Source organism: Rhinolophus sinicus, chromosome 13 (assembly GCF_057876585.1).
Source record: "Rhinolophus sinicus isolate RSI-liver-muscle chromosome 13, RSI-T2T, whole genome shotgun sequence".
Taxonomy (NCBI): domain Eukaryota; kingdom Metazoa; phylum Chordata; class Mammalia; order Chiroptera; family Rhinolophidae; genus Rhinolophus; species Rhinolophus sinicus.
This window is the reverse complement of record NC_142513.1, coordinates 49,748,604-49,770,487: the sequence shown is the minus strand read 5'-3', so window position 1 is coordinate 49,770,487 and position 21,884 is coordinate 49,748,604. Positions and strand designations below refer to the sequence as shown.

Below are 21,884 nucleotides of genomic sequence, written 5' to 3'. Positions count from 1 at the left end.
TGACCAGGATCCGAGAGCTGGCTCAGACTGGGCGCAGTGAGGGACCCAGGGCCACCCCGCCGTGCTCCCCAACATCCTTCTGGAGGTCAGGTCCTGGGGAATGAGGGGGAGAGGCAGGCTCTGGATGCAGGCAGGTCCCACCAGTGCCGGCCCATCTGAGGCTTCTGGGTTGCATGCAGGCCCCTGGCTCAAAGTTCTCTTTAATAAGGATTTTTTAAGTGCATATCATTTGGTGGGACCCCTGCCCCCCGCCCCATGTCATTTGTTAGCCATAGATTTTCTCTCTGGAGCCTGTTCACCAGCCCCATCTTGGGGACTCCTGGGACATACGCCTTGGCTCTCCTGAGCTGAGGCCCCTTCCCTCCAGCTTCTACTCATGTGACATTCCTTCTCATCACCCAAGGGTGTGGGCCATCCCTGGCTAGCCCTTAGGTACCTTGTCACTAGCTCACAGCATGGGTTTGGATTCCCAGGGTGGGCCGGACATGGGTCCTACTTGTCCAAAGTCCCAAGGCTAACACCCCCTCCCCCCCCAGGCCTTCTGACCAAAGCCCACATTCACTCCTGCCTCCCCACAGCAGGTTACACCAGGACAGTGGCCACAGGAAACAGGTGAGTGATGGCTGTGCTGTTGCGTTCTGCTACTATTGGAGACAGGCTGCACAGGACCCTACAGGTAAGGAGACTGTGCTAGGTAAGGAGACTGACACACGCACACACACACACCTCAAGGTAATTTAAACCAGAAGGAGCCCAAGGCTCTCTTTCGCCCTTATTCAGCCAGCAGCCTGTCTCCAGCTGGGACGGTGGTTGGAGAACTCAGGGCAGGCCTGGTGACGTGTCACCACTGCTGACCCTCCAGCCACTGCAAAGCCAGGCTGGCCTAACCTCATCGGAGAGAGCCCGAGGCCCCAGTCCCAGAAGGGACGCTCACCAACCACCATGGTCACCACACAGCCCCCTCGAAGAGCCGCGGTGTGACATGCAGAAGCAAGAGAAGCCAGGCCCCCTCTTCTGTGAACAAACCAGCCACATGCACAGCTTTGCGTCATGACGTCAGGTTTATTAGTGGTATTAGCGAGTCTTCCTAAGGTGGGCTGCATGCAACACACAGGTCACTCCTTGGATACAGTAATCCTAGCTTTAGTTACTGCATGGTAAGGCTTCTGAAGTCACAGTGTATTTTCTTCAAGGCCGGGGCCAAAAAAAGAGACTGCGGACAAAATGACATCAGGTCACACTGATCTCTAAGGGACTGAACTAGGCTACGTTGTACTTGATTTGCACACACTAACACTGCTCGTGGTGATGGCACCTGGCCTGCCCAGGAGCCCCCACTCACCGCCGGTCTCCCCGGGAATGGCAGAGGTCGCGTTCTCTGGTGGGCCCTGTGTGTTGTGGGGGGAGTGCGTGTGTAGACGGGGATTGTGACTAGATGGCCGGCGCCTGGGCAGTTGTCCTTGCCCCTCGGAGGAGCGAGCTGCCCCATCTGGAGGATGGTGCCCAGGCAGATCCACAGAGACCAGACAAAGTGAGGGCAGGGGTCATCCGAAAACCCTCAAGTCTGAAGAACGGCTTGTCGAAATAAAAGAACAGTGGTCTTGTCTAAATAAATGTGGAGTTCCATGCGGAGGCCACCATCCTTTATTTAACTCAGGAGCGGCTCCTTTCTCATCCGATACAATCACAGGTTCCCCAACTTCAGTTATAGCGACGTCCTGAGAGCTGGGCTGCCCGGGCTCCCACAGAGGAAGCAGCAGCACAATCAGCCCGTTGGGGTCCGGCAGGGTGTCCCCCACAGCACCCCAGACTCCCATCACAGCTGCCCCCGGCACCCGCCATCCTCGCGGACTGACTCCCTTCACAGCCACGTCCAAGTACCACGCTCGCTGTCTGGGCTCCAGGGCGGAGACTCCACACCACACAGGTACAAAGAAATAGTCGCAATGAGAAGACGGTTCAGGACGCGGCAAATACTTGACTCTTCTATAAAGACAGGTTCCTGTGACTCTCCTTCAACAAAGACATACCCCCTTTTTGTCCAAAAACAAGTGGGTGGTGAGGGCCCCCCTCTAGGGAGCCAGTGTCCTTGGGTGAGCTGTGGGGTCGGGTCAGGTCTTGGGTCCGGCCTCCAGCTCCGCTGGGCCCAGGCAGGCTGGGCGGCCTAGATGTACAGCGGGGTCTCCTGGCCCGTGAGGAGCCTGAACATGGCGGCGGGCATGGTCTTCATGTGGATCTGTCAATGAGAGAGAGGGGCTGACTGCTCGCCCTGCCTCCCCGCCTCCCTGCCTCTCCCCTCCCCTGCAAGCCACCGACGGAAAACAACCCTGAGCCATCTGCATGTGGCAGTCGATCCCCGAGGGTGTCCGTGTAAAGCACCAGCTTGCAGAGTGAAGCAACAGGGACCCTCTGTGGGCAGCACCGAGGATGGAGGCGTAGAAAGAAAGCGTCTCCTGACGCTGCAGACTACCCCCTGCCCCTGTCCATGTCTGCAAATGGTCTTACAGAAGGTCAAGTGCTACGTCCCCTTCAGCTCAAGCTGACACCAGGCGCAGGGCTGAAAAATCGGCCTTTTAGCGGTGGTGACTAGTGGGCCCACTCAGCCCCTCAGAAACTACAAGGTGTGGGCGTGGGGTCATGAGGACAAAGGGCACACAGCCCTTCCCATGAGGCCAGTGAAAGCCAGCGTTCTGGCAGCTGGGAACTCGCTCACAGAGGGCCCCGGGGCCGCCAGCCCCCCAACCTTTGGGGGTCAGCTGGCCAATGAGCCTTTGGGTCCCGGCCTCACTCCCCGGCTCCAAGGGGGCTGGGTACACGAGCAAGGCACAGGAAGACCCAAAATCCTGCGAGGGCACTGAGACGAGCATACTCGGCCCTTGGAAGCCAAGAGAAGGTGCGCTCTGCTCCTGCCCTCTTGATGGCATGGGCACTGCTGGCTGCCCCTTCCTGGTACCCAGCAAGATACGGCCAGGGGTGTCACTCCACCCTTCCCCATCTGGACAACCCCCCCAGGCCAGTTTGGCAGCTGTATTGTCACACAGGCTTCCCGCACCCCCTGCCCCCCACTGGCATCTCTTTGATCAGCTTAGCTTTTAGCTCCTCCGTCACCCAGCGTGTTTTCCATCAGAAGAGTCACATTCTCTGTAATTCCTCAATCTGAAACCCACCCCAAGGCTCCCCCACTCTCGCAGCCTTGTTTGTCAGTGATGAATTTTCCTGATGTGCTCAGGGAGGATGGACAATGCAGTCAGCCCCAGCTAGTAAGTGTGAGGTCAAGTGTGAGGTGTGGGGGCCGGAAGGACTCACACCCCCATTCTGCTTTCGCGCCTCTCTGAACATCATCAATCCGTCTCAGGCCTGAAGAGTGGGAAATACTTCTCCCGGCTCCCAGGCGACTCCTCCACTGATCGATTTCTTCGTGGGTGTGAGGCTGAGTCCCAGTGGGCAGCCATTTGAAAGCATCTACTTAGGAAAATCGGGTTTTCCTTTCTTTGAAGCCAATTTGTAAAAGGAGGCTGATGGTGCCTGTCTGGCCCCCTTTTCGCCTGAGAGCCAGCCGTCTGCCACCACCCATCTAGGCCACGTCCCCAGTGTACTGAATATGCCAACGACTTGCATGGCCCCAGGCAACACCACCCACCCAGCACCCAGGGCCCAGCCAGAGCCTGCCCCACCCCCATAGGCTGCAAAGATGGGGCCCACGCCCTGTTCCCCACAACTAGAGCCTGCCCTGCCCCATTCGAGGTGCCCACAGCCCTCAGGAAACTCCACAGCCCAGCACCCATGCCCTTCACAGCTGTCCCCTCTTCAGCTATGTGTCATCCTGCCCTTTCTGTACTGTCTGTCACTCTGCTTCTCCCAGGGAGGTCCTCACCCCGTTCACTTAGCCCACCCCCTACACACACACACACACACACACACACACACACACCCCTCCTCCCAGGCACTCCACCACCCTCCTCACCCCGAGTTACACCCGAGGCCCCCCCCCCATACCCTTGTCCATCCTCACACTGGTACTGAGCTGATGCCAGAAAGAACCATAAAAGGAGGCAGGACAGGACAGAGCAGCCGTGGGCCTGCTGCGGGTGGGCAGACGGCCAGCAGAGGTGACCCCACACCTGTATTGGCAGAGCCCGCGCCCCCACGAGTGAGTCCTGCAGAGGGCAGGGCTCACGCGGGATACAGTTCTAGAAACAGTGTTAGAAGGCTTATCTGCTTCCTTTGCCCTCTCTGCTGCTGGAAGGGGACAGCCACACGCCGCCTGCCACTCTACTCGCCCTTGCCAGGGGCCAGCTAGCTCAGCTGGGACGCAGGCCCCCTGGACGGGGCGGCTCAGAGGTCAAGGGGCGAGCACGCCAACCAGCAGAGACGTGCGTGAGGGCGCAGCGGGGCAGGCTCTCCCGAGAAGGGAGGGTTTCCTCTGCAGGGCCAGTGGCTTTCCGGGCACCTCACACCCCCCGGGGGTTAGACACCGGCCCTGGAGACGATGGGCCCAATGGCCGAGACTCCAGCTCGGCCTCAGGAAAATGACGGGGGTGGGGCCGCTTAGTCTCACCTCTCCGACCGAGTTGGACAGAGCCTGCACTATCTTCTCGTGGGCCGTGGCCACCACGCTCTGCCCATTGATCTCAATGATGCGATGTCCCACGCGGACGCCCCCTCGCTCTGCGATGCCCCCTCGCATGAGGCTGCAGATCTAAGCAGACAGGTCGGGTCAGTACAAGCCCCGGCCACACCCCCAAGGTGGGAGGGGAGGGGCTAATCCTGCAGGGGGAGGGGCTAATCCTGCAGGGGAGGAGCTAATCCTGCAGAGGGAGGATCCCCTGTGACAGACGCTCCCACATGCAATCGTCTAATTCCCGGGCAACAGGGTTTATAATGTGGAGACGTTACAAATAAAAACAGCTCAGCGTGTGGGAGACTGTCGCCCCCCCCCCCCCCACCACCACAGCTCTGTTCCGGTGCTTAGTGGGGAGTGAGAACGGCCAGAGGGCACAAGCAAAGCACATTCTGGAAGATTCTTCAAGCAAAGACTGTCACATTCTGGAAGATTCTTCAAGCAAAGACTGTCACTGTCCCCACTTCACGAGGGGGTGATGATTTAGGAGCTGACCCATGGGAGGAGCTTGGGAAATGACCAGGAAGGCCCTCGTGGGCAAATCCACTGGCTTGTGAAGGACAGGAAAGGTCACGGCACCAGAAAAGTGGAGGGAGGACGGCAGGCCCAGAGGGCGAGCTGGCCGGCACCCGACGGCGCCCGGGGGCTCTGCTGGGCCCTGGGGGACCCCATGAAAGGCATAGGAATGAACACGTGGTAAGAGGGGTGTCAAAATCCTGGAGCTGAGGGGCGGGGAGGGAGAACGGATGCCAGCCCTCTCCCCACCATGGCGGAGTTACTAACCCCTCCACAGGCAAGGGCAGAGGCAGGCTGGTCAAGCAGCAGTGTCCCCGGGCTGAGGCTTGCTGCCTGCCAGCTGCTCCCCCCAGGCCGGGAGCACTGATGAGACCCCAGGAGCCCCTTCCCTGGCTTTGTATCAGCAGCCCTGGAGCCTTGTGTCACCAGCCATTCTGCTTGACGATGAGGAAGGTCAAGCCCAGAGCAGGACAGGAGACGTCCAGGCTGGCGGGACCCTGTCTCCCCAGGGCCCACCCCACGCCATCCACAAGCCTCTCTGAATTCACAGTGGCCTTTAGGGTTTCGTCAATCCAAAAACTACCCATACAGCTACCGTCTCACTGAGGTATTGATGACTTTTTAAGGGTCCTCATACTTGAAAAGGCAGGGGACCCCAACCTGAGTCAGGAAGGGTCACCCTCAGAGGTCAAGGGTCGGCCTGCCCGCAGGAGACACAGGTATGGGCAGCGGGAAGTGCAGGCAGGACGGCCAGGCCCTTCTCTGATGTTCTTTTCATTCCATGGCAGGCTCTCCTCCGTGTCCTGTGGTGACCCCTGCGCCCTCCCCTCGGGGACGCCCACCTGCGTCTGCACGTCTTACCCCCCTCCCCCCAGCAGGGCCTGCTCATCTCACTGGGTCTCATTGCCCAGCTGCGGGGGGCCGACGCTCCCCGACAGACAGGCCATCCAGGGCCTGCCCCTCAGCACTTGGCATGGCGTCTTTTCACGGCTGAGACATCCTTAAAAGGCCACCGACCACAGGCTGGCTCTGGCACCACTGGAGTGCCCTCTGACATTTGTTTTGAGTCTCACCTCGTCACAAACACCACAGGCCTTTCTGGGCTGACAGCCTATGTGTGGGGCCCAGCATGGGCCTGCAGCCCTCACGGCCCCTCCCAGCCCTCAGGGTCCCTTTCTGGAAGGAGACACAGGTGTCACAGCCCGAGGCCTCTGATGCCTGGCCACTGGGGCTCCTGCAGCACAGCTGGTCATTGCCCTGAAGGCAGGTACTTGGGCCAGACCAGTCTCAGCCAGGGGGCTGGCGGCCTGACCCCTGGCCACCCATTCTCCAGAAACGGGGGGCACCTGTTCTGTCAAGTGAAGGCCCTGCTTACCTGACACCCAGGTACCCCACACAAGCCTTAGAAGTAACATATCTTTTTTCCCCATCCAATGATTTATTGGCAGTTTGTGCCCAATGTAACTGACTCTTTGAAGACCCTGAAGAGGGTGCTTCAGGCTGACCCTGCTTGGCCGACCATTAGGTGGGATCCAGCTGGCTCCTGCCGGAAGCTGGAACATTACTGAGGAGGAAATCTCTGGGAGCAGCTTCCTCCCTAGTCCTGGCGATCCCAGGAAAGAAGGGGCCAAGGGGAGAGGGAGGCAGAGAGGGAGACAGTGGCTTTGCCCCTGAGCCTGGCCAGGGATCCCAGCTGGAATTGGGGGGCAGCTCGCTCCCCAGGGGTCACAGGGGAGCAGGAAGTGCTGAGAGGGTTGCTCGCACGCCCCTGGGACCCAGCTGCGGGTGTTCTGACTTCTCTGCGTGCCTCCCAGCTGGAGGCTTCATTTCTTGGCTGGTATTGCGGGAAGAGAGAGGGGGGAACCATTTAGGAAGTTAACTGGGTCACACAGGGCCTGTGTGCACTAATGCATTGTACTTTGGGTGTAATGAAGCTGAAAATGGAAAAAGCACTTGTGCAAGACTAACTCAGATGTTGGCAAACTTTGGCAGGGGACTCGGGAAGTTGGCTGCTTGGCACACTGTCGTGGGGGGGGAGGCACGGCGGTCCCTGTGGTCTCAGTGAGAGGAGACGGCTGGCCAGCCATTGGGGCCTCGTGCAGTTCTGTTGCCCTGGGTCCTAGATACAAACATATCAGCCTCTGCACTGCTCACAAATGCAGCCACACCTGTGCCTATGTACACCCGGAAGCATCTGATGACAGGCGGTGGCCAAGCTCTCCACAGTGGCCAGCCTCAGGCCCAATCCTGGCCCTGCCACTTCCAGCTGGCAGCCTTGGGGCAAGTGACTTCACCTCCCTGGGAAATGGTGATAGATAATGCCATTCCCTAAGCAGACCAGCCTCGCAGACACCGGCTCCATGCGGTGCTTTGTGAGAAGAGCTTGTCTGCGGGGTGGCTTCATCTCCTGGTTCCTAGAACTGACAGACATGTGGCCCAGGGGCCTAAGAGCACTTGTAATGAGGAAACACAACCAACAGGAAAAGCAGATGGTCTGTATGCCCGTGGTCATGGCAACATGACCCCCTAGCCAGGTTCTAGGTACTTCTGCCATAAGCATGCTGTAGACATGTTGGGATTTGGGGGGTATTCGTTATAGCAGCAGACATTCCCTAACACGAAGGGACAGAAAGGGGTCTTGAGCCCAAGCCCTGTGCCTCTCCCAGCCCTGTGTACCCACACTGCTGCACCAGATAGCAATGAGGAAACTTTTGTCTCATTTACAATTGCCTTTCTAGAAGGTTCTCCCATAACCAAGGAAACAGCACTCACACTGGCCAGATCCAGGTCAAAGAGAACGCGGGAACTCTAGACTGAAGAACTCTGGCCTGAAGAGCAGGCACAGATTTGGGGGCAGACCAACACTCACTCAGGCCCAGCACCACCTCCTCCTGGAAGCCCTCCTGCCTCCTCAGTGCCTGGCACAGCATCTGACACCAGGCAGGAACCTCACACCGGCTCTGAATGGGCGAGGGAATCAGTGCGTGAACACGTGAACAAATGAGCAGATATCTGTTGGCTGAACACTGTGTGTGCACGCTGCAGTGGCTGGGAAGGAAAGGCCCCAGAGCAGGTGTCTGCAGAGGGACAAGGGGCCACAGGCCAGGTCTTCAGGGACCCTTTCCACGGCCACATGCTGGCCCTCCCTTCCTTCCTGTGCCAGTCCCGGGAGCAAGTACTCTTCCTGCCAAGGCTGCAACTGCAGGGTACTAAGCGTGGGCCTGGCCCTCAGACAGGAGCCGGTCCCAGGGCAGGGGATGGCGAGCTCCCCCCGCCGCCCCCCCCACCAGCGCCCTGCATACAGGCCCTACTGTGGTGGCACCCAGGGCAGAGCGTGGACTCACGATGCCATTCTGCACGCTGAAGCCCAGCTGGTACTTGAGGTCTGGCCGCTTGATGAGGACCGTGGTGACCGGTGGGCAGCTGACGATGTTGAGCTTCACCTGCGTCTGGTTCTTCAGACCCTGCAGCACACACGATGGAATTCACAGGTGAGCACAGCCGCGGAGGGCCGGGGCACGGCGGGAATGAGCCTGTGACCATCCCTCTCGGCCTCAGTGTCCCTCTGAGCGGTAAAGGTGTCACCCACCCTGACCTGTATGTGTGGTTACTGGGTATCCCGGGTGGCAATGTGTGCCCTGCTGTGCCCTCTGACCTGGGCCAAAGCAGCTGCCCCAGAGCCAGAGGCCAGGCTCTGTGACACGGCACAACCAGCAGCTGGCACCAGGGTCGCCGTGGGCGGTTCCCGGTGGGGCCTCACCGTGACCGCAGGAGGAACACTTCCTGTTTGGAAGGACTGTGGGGGCGCTGCTCAAAACCACCCGGACCCCGCTGATGAGCTCGCGCCAAGAACGAGGTGGGGACAGGGAGTAAGTGGCTCGTGAACATCTGAAAGCAGGGGCTCTGGCGTCCACGCCAAAACAGGGCCAGCGGAGCCGAGGGCGACCTCGGGCCCCAGGGAGGACGGGACTGTCAGCAGGTGCCCCAGGCCATGGCAGGGGGCGGCGGGGGGGGGGACCCATGCCTCACCACGGCTGCAACTTCGGTCACTCCCTTGGCCAGCCCTGGGTGAGGCTCGGAGCTGCCTGCAGACCCGGGGACCTCCCCCCAACACACACACAAAGGCCCATCAGAGTCGGGTGACCAAGCTCTGGAACTACAGCCCTTGGAGAGAGGCTGTGGGGACAGAGCCCCAGAAAGTACTTTCCAGGCTCTTGGCCTCACATAGACAGGTGCTGGATCAGGTAGTAAATGGCCATCAACTGTGATTGGATGGCCATCAGCTGTGGCTAGTTGGCCATCAGCTGTAACCAGTGAGCCACTGGCCACTAATATAACTGCTGTGGCTACGCTAGCAGATAATGGGGGCTAGCAAGAAGATGGTGGCTGGGCTAGCAACCAGAGCAGTGAGGGTTGGTGAACAGTGTGGCTCCTGCTTCCTGTGTCTCCAACCCAGCCACCAGCAAGAATATAGTGGTATGACTCCCCTATCTATGGCTCCGTGGGTGTTCCTTTTTGGCCTCACCATGTCCTGTGTTCTTATGTGGGGAGCGGGAGCTGAGACCCCGCAGGCCTCCCCGCACGACAAATGGTGCAGCGAGCAGGGTCTCCCGCACGACAGAGGCTTCAGGCGGACCAAGCTTTTGGAGCCACCGACTGAGGCATCGCCCACATTTGTCTGTCTGTCTGTCTGTCTGTCCCCCCCAGGCACACACTGTGCTGGGCCAGCTCCACAGCCAGTTCACGGGACCTTCTGGAGAGCCCTTCATCTCTCAGATGATAAGGGGCGAGGGAGATGCCTCCTCAGCACAACAGCACAGAGGGCTGGGGACAGACCACAGACAGGGCCACAGGACCGCCCCCAGGAGGAGGAGCCATGGGCTGGAGACCCCGACCAGGGCAAAGGGCGGCCTGAGCTCTCCGCCCTGGGCTCTTACAAACCTGCAATGGCCAGGGGTGAAGGCCCCCAGTGCCATCTGTGTGTCCCCTTAGCCTGACTCCCACCAGGGGGTGCAGAGCTGCAAGCTCACGGTCAGATGGCAGAGTGGCCTCCCTTGCCTACGACCTCCCTCCCAGATCCGTGAAGAGGGACCCACCCTCCCAGTTCGCCCAGGAAGTGGATCCTCCATGGGGAGTCCTGGGCACCCCGGGACAAGCTGGCCGCCCTCCATCCACGGGTCCTCAGCCCTAGCGTGGGGACAGTGCATCCCGCCCAGCCTGGGCCAGCCCAGGCCTTCAATGACTTCAGCTAGTTACCAGTGGGCAGGGCCTGGGCCCCACCTTGATGATGCCCTGGCAGGTGGCGAGGGGCAGCCCCACCAGGCTGGTGCCATTGATGGACATGATCTGGTCCCCGATGCTCAGCTTCCCGGAGCGGGCGGCAGGGCCTCCGTTCATCATATTCGCCAGGATCACCGTGGGCAGGATGGAGCCCCAGCCCGACTCCACCAGCACCACGCCCAAAATCTCCCCCTTGTGTTTCTCCAGCTGCAGCTGCAAGGAAAGGGCAGGTGGAGGCGCCAGCCCAGCCCTCCGGGCCCACTCAGCAGCCCTGGGTGCTGGGGGACACACCCCGCCCCAAGCATGGCTCCAGTGTCCTGGCTCCTGCTCCCCTCTGCCCCCCAAACCCAGAGGAATGTTCTCAGACCCCAGGACTCAAACCCTGACACCCGCCCGTGCTCTTGTCTAGAAAAGTCCTTTTATTTTCTCTCCGCCTTAAGGGTCACTCTCAGAAAGCTGCCTGTCACTCATTCAGGAGGAAGCCAGGATCATTCACTCAATCAACAGGCAGTAGGGTCATTCATTCATTCATTCATTCATTCATTCATTCATTCACAAATAGACCCATGCAACAGGCAGCCAGGCTACAGGCCATCCCCAGGGTACGTGCTCCTCTGTCTTAGAGGACTTTCCAAAGGCCTCCACTGCTGGCAGCTTCGAAACCCCTGGCCAGAGCACCCAGGTTCCCTCCTCTAACAGTGCCTCCCATATGCTTTTCAGACACATCTCTCGGGTGCTGAGTGCCCACTAATGACAATAGCAGCCTTAGAAGGCACATTTTCAAGGTCATGAAGACTGACTGTCATCGGCTGCTTTGTTACAAACCAGCTCATTTCACACACAAGTGCTTGGTTCCCAGGGCAGGAGAGAGATGCACATTTAGGCAGCGCTTCCGCCCGCGGAGGGAGCGCCAGTGGTTTGTGCCAGGGGCCCGAGGCTCGCTCCCCGGTCCGATGCCCGTGAGCTGAGCTGGGGAAGCGCGGGGCAGCTCAGCGTGGAGAGCAGAGGCCCCCAGGAGCCCGGCTCACCTCCTTGCAATTCTCCGAGTTGGAGAAGTGGATGAGGTCGTCGTTGTACATCTCCTGGGTGTTAATGACGTCGCTGTATTCCTTCTGGCTCAGGTCTTCGGGGTTGATGCCGTTGGCTCGCAGGAACTGCTGGTAGGCCACACTGAAAGCCTGGCCGATGGACTGGGCGATCAGCTGGGCCTGTGGGACGGGGGGGAGGGGGCAGCCTCAGAGCAGGCCAGGCCCGGACAGGCCGGCTGCCTGCCCAGTGCTCACACAGGCCTGCAAGGGCCTCGGCACAGCAGCTGTGGACTCAGCTGGGGAAAGCCGTCTTCCCAACACCCCCTGGGGCGCACCCTTCTGCTGCTGTGTACCCCTCAGGGCCTGTCCTGACTGCTTTAAATCCCAGACATTCCAGGACGAAGCACAGTGTCAAGGAAAGTCCGGGAAAGCTATGAAGTCTTTGCTAAACATCCTATCTGTGTTGCTTTTAATGGTAGCTGTACTGTATTTTTCTTTCCACCCATCTTATTCCAGAAGTGGACCCGAGGTGCGGTCTCTGGGGAGCGTCACAGACACTGCTAGTTGTCTACCCAATATTCATTCCTCTGCGGACGCAGGTGTGTGTCCGGCCACTCCTGTGGGGAGGGGTGGCTGTGCCAGGCTGAGGCCAATGAGAAGCACAAGAGCTGGGGACACCAGCATAGGCCCCATAAGCAAATCACTTCTTCCTACTTCAGTGGAACGGCTGTCACAGACATTCGTTATTAAATGGCTGACACAGGCTTTGCCCACCGCTGGCCGGTGCACAGAGGATGATGGGAAGCAAGAGCTAAAGACCCGAGCCCCTGGGACATGACAGGCGCAGGCGCAGCTGTGCAGCCTGGGAGAGCAGTGGGACTCTCGGTGGCTTCTCAGCCTGTGGCAGGGCCTCCTCCCACCCAGCCCCGGGCTGCGGGAGCCCCAGCCCTGGGCTGCCCCTGCTGCCACCTACCTCCCCAACAGCCATCAAGGGGGCCTCTGCATGGATGCCCCCAGCAAACCTCGGGTCAATAGGACCCCAACACAGATGAAAAGCCAGGGATCTGGACTAAATGCCTAAGTCCCTTTCTGGCTCTACGTATTGCATGATTTAAGGGCTGCAAATGAATATGACTTTAAAAAAAAAAAAGCAGACTGGGCCGGATAACAGAGGCAGAGTATGGAAGCTTTCCCTAAATAGGTACTGATTCGAGATCGAGATTGAACTGCCCTCCCAAACTGGGCCCTAAACACTTTACGGGAAGGACCCGCCAGCAGTCGCTCAGGGAACAAGCCTTACCTGCTCCCAAGACCAGCATTTTGGAAGTGCGGCTAGAGGCACAGTACCCAGGGACCACCAGGTGGCGCCCAGGGACCGCCAGGTGGTGCCGCCAGCCAGGACACATCTGCGAGCACCGCCAAGGGCCCGGTGGAAGCTGGGAATTGGGTCTTGGGAAAGGCCCCGCAGAGGGAAGGAAGAGGGGGACGGGAGGCCAGGACCTGCCCCATCCTTCTGGGGTCTCAGGGCCTGCAGCTATCCCAGGCCTCTGACAGAGGTCCCCTGGCTGGGAAGGGTGGTCTAACAGCCCCCCACCCTTCACCCCTAGGCAGGTAGGGCTGCCCACTGCCCCCGGACTTCACCAGGGGTTCTACTGGGACCCTCACCCCACCCACTGGTTGCTGCTGGGGACAGAGGCCAGCCACGCAAGGGCTCATTGGGGCATAATCCAGCAGCCCTTAGCATCTCCCCACATGCTGCAGGCTCCCATTTCTCCTCCCACTATGCCTTTTGCATCCCACTCCCTGCACTGGGGGTGGTCACTGGTATGAGGCCAGGACCCCAGTCCAGGCAGCGGGGAGTGTGCCCTGGGCCTCAGTGAGGGGCTGGCATTGCCAGGCTGGCCCTCAGAGGTGGCCTCCGGCAGGTGGGCAAAAAAAGTAACCCCCAGGACTTCTTTGCTCGGGCACTTTCACTTGTGCAGCTTATCAGACCTCAGCCTGGAGTGGACACTGAGACTCAGAGCATACCACTGGTGTCCCTCATGTCGCCTTCCATTTTCTCCAGGTGCTCTCACCAGACCTCGGACCCCTTCCTCAGCCTGCAGGCCACCAGATGGAGCCACCATCCGGGTCCTACATGCTGGGCAGCTGCTAAGGGGCCCCTCACAGCCCTCCCCCCAGGGGGTTCCTTCCTTCACTCCTCCAGGGACCATTTGGAGCCCCCAACACGTGCTCTCAGCCTTATCTCCTGCAGAACTGACAACTCTGGGGCCACAGCTGCACCCCCTGACTTTGACCCTCTGCCCAGAGCCACCTGCACGGCTGGCACCTGGGAGCCCCTTCCTACCGGTTCTCTAAGATACCCTCAAGCCCTGAGTTGCACAAAAATGTGCATGCAGGCGTCCAGGGGCTTCTGTATAAGGGTGGAAGGAGTGTGTGTGCACAGCAGTGGGCCTGTATTTCAATTCCTTCTCTGACAAGTGTGCCATTGCTTCAGAGCTCTTCTAGGAGAGTTGACTTCAACTTCTGAGCAAGAAGGCGGGCTACTGCCTCCACCCACCCTTTCCGACATGAAACTGCTGGGACGCTTCCACTGCGCCAGGTCCCTGAGACACCTTCAAGTTTGTATGTGAAGTAGAATGTGTTCGCGGAGGACAGAGAATTTTAAAAATTCTGTGGGAACGGCCACGAGGAGGGCGCAGCCCCGTCCTGAGTAGGACCTGCCCGCAGGGGGCAGCCGAGTGCCCCGGGCCCAGCCTCCCCCGCCCCCCACTCCCTTCTCCGCGTGGCCTGTCTGCCTCTTCCAGACTCAGAAAGATGCTCTCATCCCATTTAAGGAAGGAGCCCAAGGGCTTACAGTCCCTTAGTGAGCCTATCGTATTTTAAACGTCAGAATTTTTTTTTAACTTGTTAGGACTTGAAAAGTGGCCGTGAGCGAAAGCAGAGCTAGACCTCCGGTGCCGCTTGCCTCCCTCTGCACAACCTGGCCTGTGACAAGGGCATCCCGCCAACAGAAGCGAGTCCAGGACGACTTTGTCGCAGAACAAAGCTCAGATAAAGGGTTCTCCCCATCGGCAGCTCCCCTAGTATATTTAACTATGGTTCAGCTTAGAAGGGCTCCTGAAAAACGCAGGAAGTGCAGTAAATCGCCTTTCACTCTGCCAGCTCAGCGTTAGGAAATGACGGGGTCCCCTGGCAACGTCCAGGATTGCCCCCCCCCCCCCGCCCCCCGATATGTGGCTTCCCGGAGCCCCAGGGGTCGGCACGCACGTACGTCCTCGGACTCGAACACGTGGCAGGTCATCTTGTACTGCTTCCTGCCCTCCTGCGCCCCGGGCGTGGTCTCGATGCAATCCTGCGAGGCCGAGCGGGGCATGCGCCGCCGGGCCATCAGCACCACAATGTTGCCGATGTCCGCGATGTAGGAAATGGTGCGCAGGGCGTGGTCCATCATGGTTTCCTGTCGGGCGGGACCAGAGGGCCACATGAGGGGACGTGAGGGGGACGCGCCCTTAGGGTTTCTCAGCCTCGACGCCACTGGCGTCTGGGGCCACATCGTCCTTTATGGTGAAGGGCCGCCCTGTGCATTGCAGGGCGCTCACCGGCTCCCCTGGCCTCCACCCCCCAGAAGCCAGCAGCACCCACCACCTTCCCAAGCTGTGCAGCCCTTGCCAAACGTCCCAAGGGACAAAATCGCCCGAGGTTGGGAACCGCTGCACCAGTTAACAGAGGGCTTTAGGGTGGCGATTCACGGTCAAGGTGAGTCTGCCTTCCTGCAGCCCCACAGCTTCCAAAATGACAGGTGGGAGGCACGGTGCCGGGTGGGGCCTCAGCACTGGGAGGAAGATTGGAAGCCTGCCCTATGGGAAACCATCCCTCCCGGTGGCTCTGGAGAAGGGTCCCCTCCCTGCAAGGCATGTGCCTGGTCCAGGCTGCGCAGTGGAGGAAGGCCTCAGGGCCAGTGTCGGCCATGGATGAGTTCTTCCAGGGAGCCCCAGCCGCCCTGCCCGGGGCAGGGGACACTGAGGCAGCTGGCCTGACTCCCATCGATGGCTCTCCACAGCCATTCAATTCCCCAGTCCCCTGGCCAGTCCATTACTCTGGGTGGCTTTTGTGGTCCGACAGCAAACTCCCGCCCATCACCCTACCTAACAAAGCTGTGCACCAAGGCTCTGAGAAACCAATCAGTGGGCCTTTTATGTCTTTGTCCTCTTCCCACAAAAGAAAACCAGGTGTTTCTGCAACCCCCCAAGCCCTTTCTTTCCTCACAGAACCCAATTTTGTAGGGGATAGTTCTCCACATTTGTCTTCCTGGAGCGGATCTGTTATGTGGCCAAGGCTGTGGAGGTGGTTTATAACCACAAAAGCCACCTTCCAGGAAGCGACACTGGAAGGGGTAGCTCTTCAGCAGCTCCTGATTTCTGGCCACCATCAGAAACGCCCAGATCAATCCCCAGGTGTCAGAAATGTGCGTCTGCCCCTGTTCCCAGCTCATGTCAAGGGCAGAGCCATCCTCCTCACAGAAGGAGGCGGCTCACCCACGTGGCCGCCGGCCTCTGTCCTGTCCTGTCCTGTTTCCCTCCATCCGGCCCGTCAGCCAACATGTTTCACTTTCCAGTCAAACCAGGTTCCTGCCACCACCCTCCCTTCCAGGTCAGCCTACACGGTGCGTCAGAACGAGGTCGCAAAACACTGACAGCTGCCCACGACCTGACAGGTCACCTGAACACCTGAGCGGGCAGCCAGCCCACAGCTCACGGCACCTCCTGACCCAACCCCCTGGCACGGGTTCTCCTCCCTCCTGCCTGGCCCAAGAGACGCCCGTGGTGCCCTCTGCCACTACCTTGTGCCCTGGTCCCTGCAGTGGAAAGTCAGGAGTTCGTCCACATGAGTTGACACAACTGTCTTCAAGGGCTCACCTGTGTGTCCGCATTTAGGACCTTGATCCTCTGGGTGGAGATGAAGAGGTCCACTTCGGTCAGGATCTGGGCATCCCCCTCGGAGTTCTAAGGAAGGGCAGTGGACACCATTACAAGTCAAACTAACGAACGTGAACAAAGGCCTGACAATATTACTAGCAGCCCAGAACGCCCCCAGGGGAACATGTGACTCCGGCCCGGAGCAGCCATCGGAAACCTAATGTGTGCCTCCCAGTGCAATCTGCAGCTAAGTGAGTTCTGAAGGCAGTTTGCAGAGAAGGAGGGCGGGAGTGGTTTCCGGGAGACTGAGCGCGGAGGGAGGGAGCGCCGTGCCTGGGGGTTTGTGTCACAGCCTCCAAAGAGTGGTCGGACCTACCTGCCTGCCAACCCTCATCAAATTCGGCGACGGAACAGGGCCTGTGTCCCTGGGCTGTATTTCCTAGATTCGGGGTTCTAAGCACGCCCAGGAAATGGGGAAGAAATTTTCAAAGAAGTTGGATTCAAATGTCAGCATTTTCTTCTGATTTAAAGTCAACCCCTCCCCAGGCTTAGTCCCCATCTTCCAAAAACCGTGAGGGAAGCAAGACCTGGGTTGGACTGAGTACTGCCCTCACAGTGACATAGGAGAACCCATCACACAAATGCCGCTGCTTTGTCACCTAGAGTATGCTCATCCTACGGTCATGTGTGCATGGAATGTTCTGGAATGTTCTAAGTGAACTACTCAGGGTCTGCCCCAAACCAGGACAGCCTTGCGTTGGGTCTTCCATCTGAGGGAATACTTATTACTACTGCACAGTGGCAATGAAACACGACTTCTTCTGGTTTCCCCACTGAGGTAAATAATTCTTCGTGGCCACTCGGGAGCTCATGGTGCTGTATCTTCCATTTCCAAAGAGCAGAAACTGATTTAATTCCTCGCTAGAAAATCTGAAATCAAAAATGACCCTGTTGACAATTCCTCAAGAATTCTGAGTCACAGGGAGGCCCCAATGATAAATCTGAATTTTTGCTGAATTTTCAAGGGAAAGGTCTTTGGGGCTTTCGGCCCATGGTGGTGACAACTGCTTTTAACTGATTACAAAGAGAACAGAGTCCAAAATATTCCAGCTGAAAATAGTCTGCAGGATTGTGGAAGAATTACTTGCCCGTTTTTAAAAATTGGGTTATATTCTACATCCAGACACCTTTAAAGGTTATATTCTAGGGTTGTCGCTCAAAACCCTCTTGCTAAAAAGTAGGTCGGGACAGAACTAAAATAGAAAAGTTGCAGGTGGACTGTGTTTTTTAGTTTTCGTGACGATTTTGGAGGAAACGCGAGCGCTGTGATACACCCCAGCAGAGGAGAGGGGCAAACTGGGAGGTGGCTGGGCTCAGGCTGGGGGACAAATGGATAATGCTGAAACCTGGCCAATAACAGGGAATGGGAAAGGTCTCCCCATCATGCTCTCTGCTGGGAGAAAGGGGGAGCGTTGATAGCATGGATCTACAGAGGGACACTAGACATTGGGGGACACACATCTATGGATGGGGGCCCTGAGCCTACTGTCACCAGTGAGTCTGCGGGTGGGTAGCTCTCTGCCGGGGACGCTGCTCACTCCTGGGTCCCAGGCTCACGGCGCAGCTCCCATCATTATGTACCTGGCCAGCTGGGTGCAGACCAGAAAAGGGGTCCCCGGCAAGGATCTTGAGCATCTCGCTGCCTGGAAGGAACCCCAGCCCTTCGTGGAGGCCATCGGCTGGGCCTGGCCAGCACTGAGGCTGCTCTGACTGCGTCTACTCCAGGCTGCCGTCCACAGTGACGGCCGTGCTCCAGCTGCCCTCCAGCTGCCTGGGCAGCTCAGGGGTGTGCTGGGTGATTGTGGGTGAGGGGCCCCTCTTCTTTGGGAGAGGTACACCCCAACTGCAGGTCTGAAGGAATCAAAGGCGAGGTCGCTGGGCCAAGAGCAAATGTCACAGGGAGAAAAGTGTCACCACAGGGGGAAAGGAGCCCCAGACAGGGTCCTCTGGCCACATCCCCAGAAAACGGTGTCCCAGGCAGGGATGGAGAACTAGACAGACCTCCTGGGGCTTAAGTTACAAGCCAGTGCCAGCTGGTAGCGCCCGACCTCGGGCATTTGGTATTTGTTGTATCAGGAGGGTAGTTAGAAAGTTCCAGCATTATCTAGGCTGACAAAGGATGGAAGGTCAACCCAATTTTTGGAAGTCTGCCCATTCTCCAGGAACTTTTCAACAGAGGGCCCCTGATGGGTAAACCGAACCTCTCATCGGCCAGATTTAGTAAGTTAACCTTCACGAGTCTGTACATATCAGAACGACTTCGCCACTTCTCAACAGGCAGCCTTGGCACTAACTGCACCGCACGGTCGTATCAAGTGTCACCTTTAAAAACATCTACGTAAAACAGCAGCATCACAGCACTGACCGTGTTCTAGCACGTTCTAGCACACAGCCTCTAACACGGAAATGCAAAAGGGGGCAATGATTAAATTCTTCTGTAAGTGGGTGGTTCACAAAAAGAGAAGTGACTGTGGTGTCATTCAGACACCTAGCATTTACCCCCCAAGGGAAGAGGAAAAACCATCGTCACTTTATGATGCGTGTGTCCCTAGTGGAATGGCCCCTCCCCCGCCACGGGACAGAATGAGCTACAGAAACGCAAGCACACGCCACGGTCCTACATTACACACCGCTTTTTTCTTCACTTTGGCGGCCTTTTGCATCCTCTGAGCAGCGTGTAAGAGAAAAGAAAAACAGGTGGACAGGCGCCAAGGGGAGGAAGGCGTGGCAGTTATTTCAGTCTTGTGGTCAACACCCCAGGACTGAGACCGTGTGCCCAGGGGACAGGCAGGCAGCCAGCACCTCGGTGGGCCACGTGTCCCCCACGTGCTGGAAATTCCCGACACCCACCCGGATCTATGAGGGCAAGACTGAGGACGGGAGAGATGCAATCGGCCGGCAGAAGGGCGCCAGGCTCCTGGGCAGCGCAGCAGACTGGGGTCTCGAGCGGCAGGGCCTGGGGCCTCCGCCATGTGGCGCCAGCAGGCAGGGCCATGGTTCCTTCTCTTCTCCTGACCACCATGGTGGGCTCATGCCTGGCATCCCTTCCCTCAGTGTTCAGTGAGGACACAGGAGGGGGCTGGTACTGTCACTGTCCCCAGGGGGCAGCAGCAGCCACCGGCCCCGTGGCGCCCAGGGGACAGCACTCAGACCACCCAGCCCCTCCTCCTGGCCCGCAGCTTGCAGGTTTGGCCTCATCTTCTTGCCCAGCCGCACCTCCATTCAAAACCAAGCGATGCCACCTGCACCCAGAATGGCAAGTATGTCTGAGTTCTCCTTGAGTCATGAACTGAAATAGAACGTGACTCTGTTTCCCCTTTACTCTGAGTGGCGCCCAAACGCACATGCTGTGGGGCTGGGATATGAGACGACACGCTAACACATTTCATGACTGGCATTTTTCCCAAGTCATGTTTCCAGGTGGCCCAGTGGCGGTTCCTTAGGAAGGAGGAAGCTGCCCCTGTGGCCCCAGCACCCAAGGCCAAAGTCTCCCTTGGCCTCGCCGGGGCCACAGGCATTCCCCCTGTCCCTGCCGGTGGCCGTGGGGTCAGAGCTGTGCCCGGCCCCGGCCCCCTGCCCTCTGCAGAGTGCCCCCCACCGAGCTCACGCCTACCTTGACCCGGCTGACGGCCTCCTGCGCTTGCAGCATCCTGACGTTCTTGGACGGGTTCCGCTCTGAGAGCAGCTGGGTGGAGCCCAGGTAGTTGGCAGCGAAGATGATGCCATCAATGAGATCCTCCGGCTCGCAGGGCCCTGGAACTGCAGGGGGACCAGTCAGCATCTCCCCAGAAGGCGGAGGGACAGGGCAGCAGGGACAGCGGACGAAGGGAAAGGTGGCAGCCAGAAGGGAAGCCAGCCCACTTCCTGCTACCCCTCGGGGAGTGGTGCATGTAGCTCCACAAAATCAACACTCGCACCAGAAAAATGCCACACAACCTGTGTCAGGAGGGCAATTCCGGGACCCCAGGCAGCTGCCCCTAGAGGCAGCTCAGCCTCCCAAGTGACAGCCACATGCTGCAGTTCCCGGACGCTCCCTGTCCCAAACATGGCAGCGTTTCCGAGCCCTCTGGAACTCGGGATGGTGACAGAACCTGCCTGTTGCCCTCCGATTCTTCTCGGGCCTCACCTCCGCTCTGTGCCGTGGGGCCCCTGCTCGCCTGCAGCCCTTGTGGGAGCCTGTTTGGAACCCCGCATCCACTATACCCCAGGTCCACGCCGAACATGGCCCTGGTCCCACCTGCTGCCTCTAGACCAGGGCCGTCCCCAGAACTTCCTGCCACGATCTGGAATGTTCTATCTTTGTGTTATCCCATATGGGGACCACTAGCCACGCATGGCTTTGAGTACTCGAATTGTGGCGAGTGCAGCCAAAGAACTGACTTCTATAATTTTATGCGATCTTGGGGCAGCCGGATGGCTCAGTTGGTTAGAGCGCCAGCTCTCAACAACAGGGTTGCTGGTTCGATTCCCGCATGGGATGGTGGCTGCGGTCCCTGCAACTAAAGACTGAAAATGACGACTGGACTTGGAGCTGGGCTGCGCCCTCCACAACTAGACTGAAGGACAATGACTTGAAGCTGATGGGCCCTGGAGAAACACACTGTCCCCCAATATTCCCCAATAAAAAAGAGAGAGAGAGAATAGCACAGGATCTTAAAAAAACACACAATTTAAGCTATCTTAATAAGTTACACATAAATATCCACAGTGGCCAGTGGCTCCCTACTGGACAGGCAGCGAGGTGTCAGCAAACCTTTCCTGTGTGGGGCCAGATGGGACATATCTCAGGCTTTGACGTCTCTAGGCACCTAGTCACCTCTGATTTGCAGTACAAAAATGGCCAGAGACGGTATGTACGTAACGGGCTGTGCGCCAGGAAAGCTTTAGCTACAAAACCGGGGGCATCCCCACCCCAGGCTGCGCAGTGAATGATTGTCACCTGAGTAGTGACAGCTGGCCCCAGGCCGACACGGGATCCAGGCAACTCTTCTGAACCACTGTCTGTGACTTTAGTCCCCCTTGCACCACCGGGGAAATGGCACACAGAGCCACGGCTGCCTGGGAGGGCACCTGGGCTTCCCTCCCAGGTTCTGCACAAACCTCAGCTCTGCGACCTTAAGCGAAAGCTCCAGAACCGACCGCAGCCTGTGTCCCTTAGCTGGAAGCTGTCTGCTGCAGATCAACCCAGGCGCTGGGAAGTCACAGATGCCACGTGGCAACTATGTCTTCTTTACGCGGGAGCTGCAGCTCCTGCACTAACACCAGTTCTGTGCAGTCTTAGGAGCAAGGCCAAGTACTGTGACATTGGAATGCCCCTCATGTGACGATAAAGGGCCCAGGCAGGTCCCTGCCCCAGGCCAGCCACCTCCTGATGGCACTGTCCTGGGGACCCCCCTTTCTCCCCACTGACCCTGACAGCCTCCCCCAGCAGCCCCCAGACGTTTGAGGGAGGCAGGGACA

At 58.6% G+C, this 21,884-nt stretch overlaps 1 protein-coding gene across 14 annotated transcripts in view; it reads right to left on the bottom strand.

The window, feature by feature from the left end:
• Positions 1 to 1,042: 1,042 nt before the first annotated feature.
• The window catches only part of APBA2 (amyloid beta precursor protein binding family A member 2), a 153,331-nt gene continuing 132,489 nt past the window's right edge, over positions 1,043 to 21,884 (bottom strand). For 6 of the 14 annotated variants that reach the window (XM_074317900.2, XM_074317903.2, XM_074317904.2 and 3 more), the window contains 9 exons: positions 20,038 to 20,183; positions 19,055 to 19,090; positions 16,365 to 16,451; positions 14,720 to 14,905; positions 11,446 to 11,625; positions 10,394 to 10,630; positions 8,482 to 8,601; positions 4,559 to 4,699; positions 1,043 to 2,236 (listed from right to left, as the gene is read on the bottom strand). In XM_074317900.2, the coding sequence (XP_074174001.1) occupies positions 2,165 to 2,236; positions 4,559 to 4,699; positions 8,482 to 8,601; positions 10,394 to 10,630; positions 11,446 to 11,625; positions 14,720 to 14,905; positions 16,365 to 16,451; positions 19,055 to 19,090; positions 20,038 to 20,183 (1,205 nt within the window). In that variant the 3' untranslated portion in view covers positions 1,043 to 2,164. The remainder of the gene's footprint in view (positions 2,237 to 4,558; positions 4,700 to 8,481; positions 8,602 to 10,393; positions 10,631 to 11,445; positions 11,626 to 14,719; positions 14,906 to 16,364; positions 16,452 to 19,054; positions 19,091 to 20,037; positions 20,184 to 21,884) is intronic. The other 8 variants (XM_074317906.2, XM_019753220.3, XM_019753221.3 and 5 more) reach the window with 3 other exon arrangements.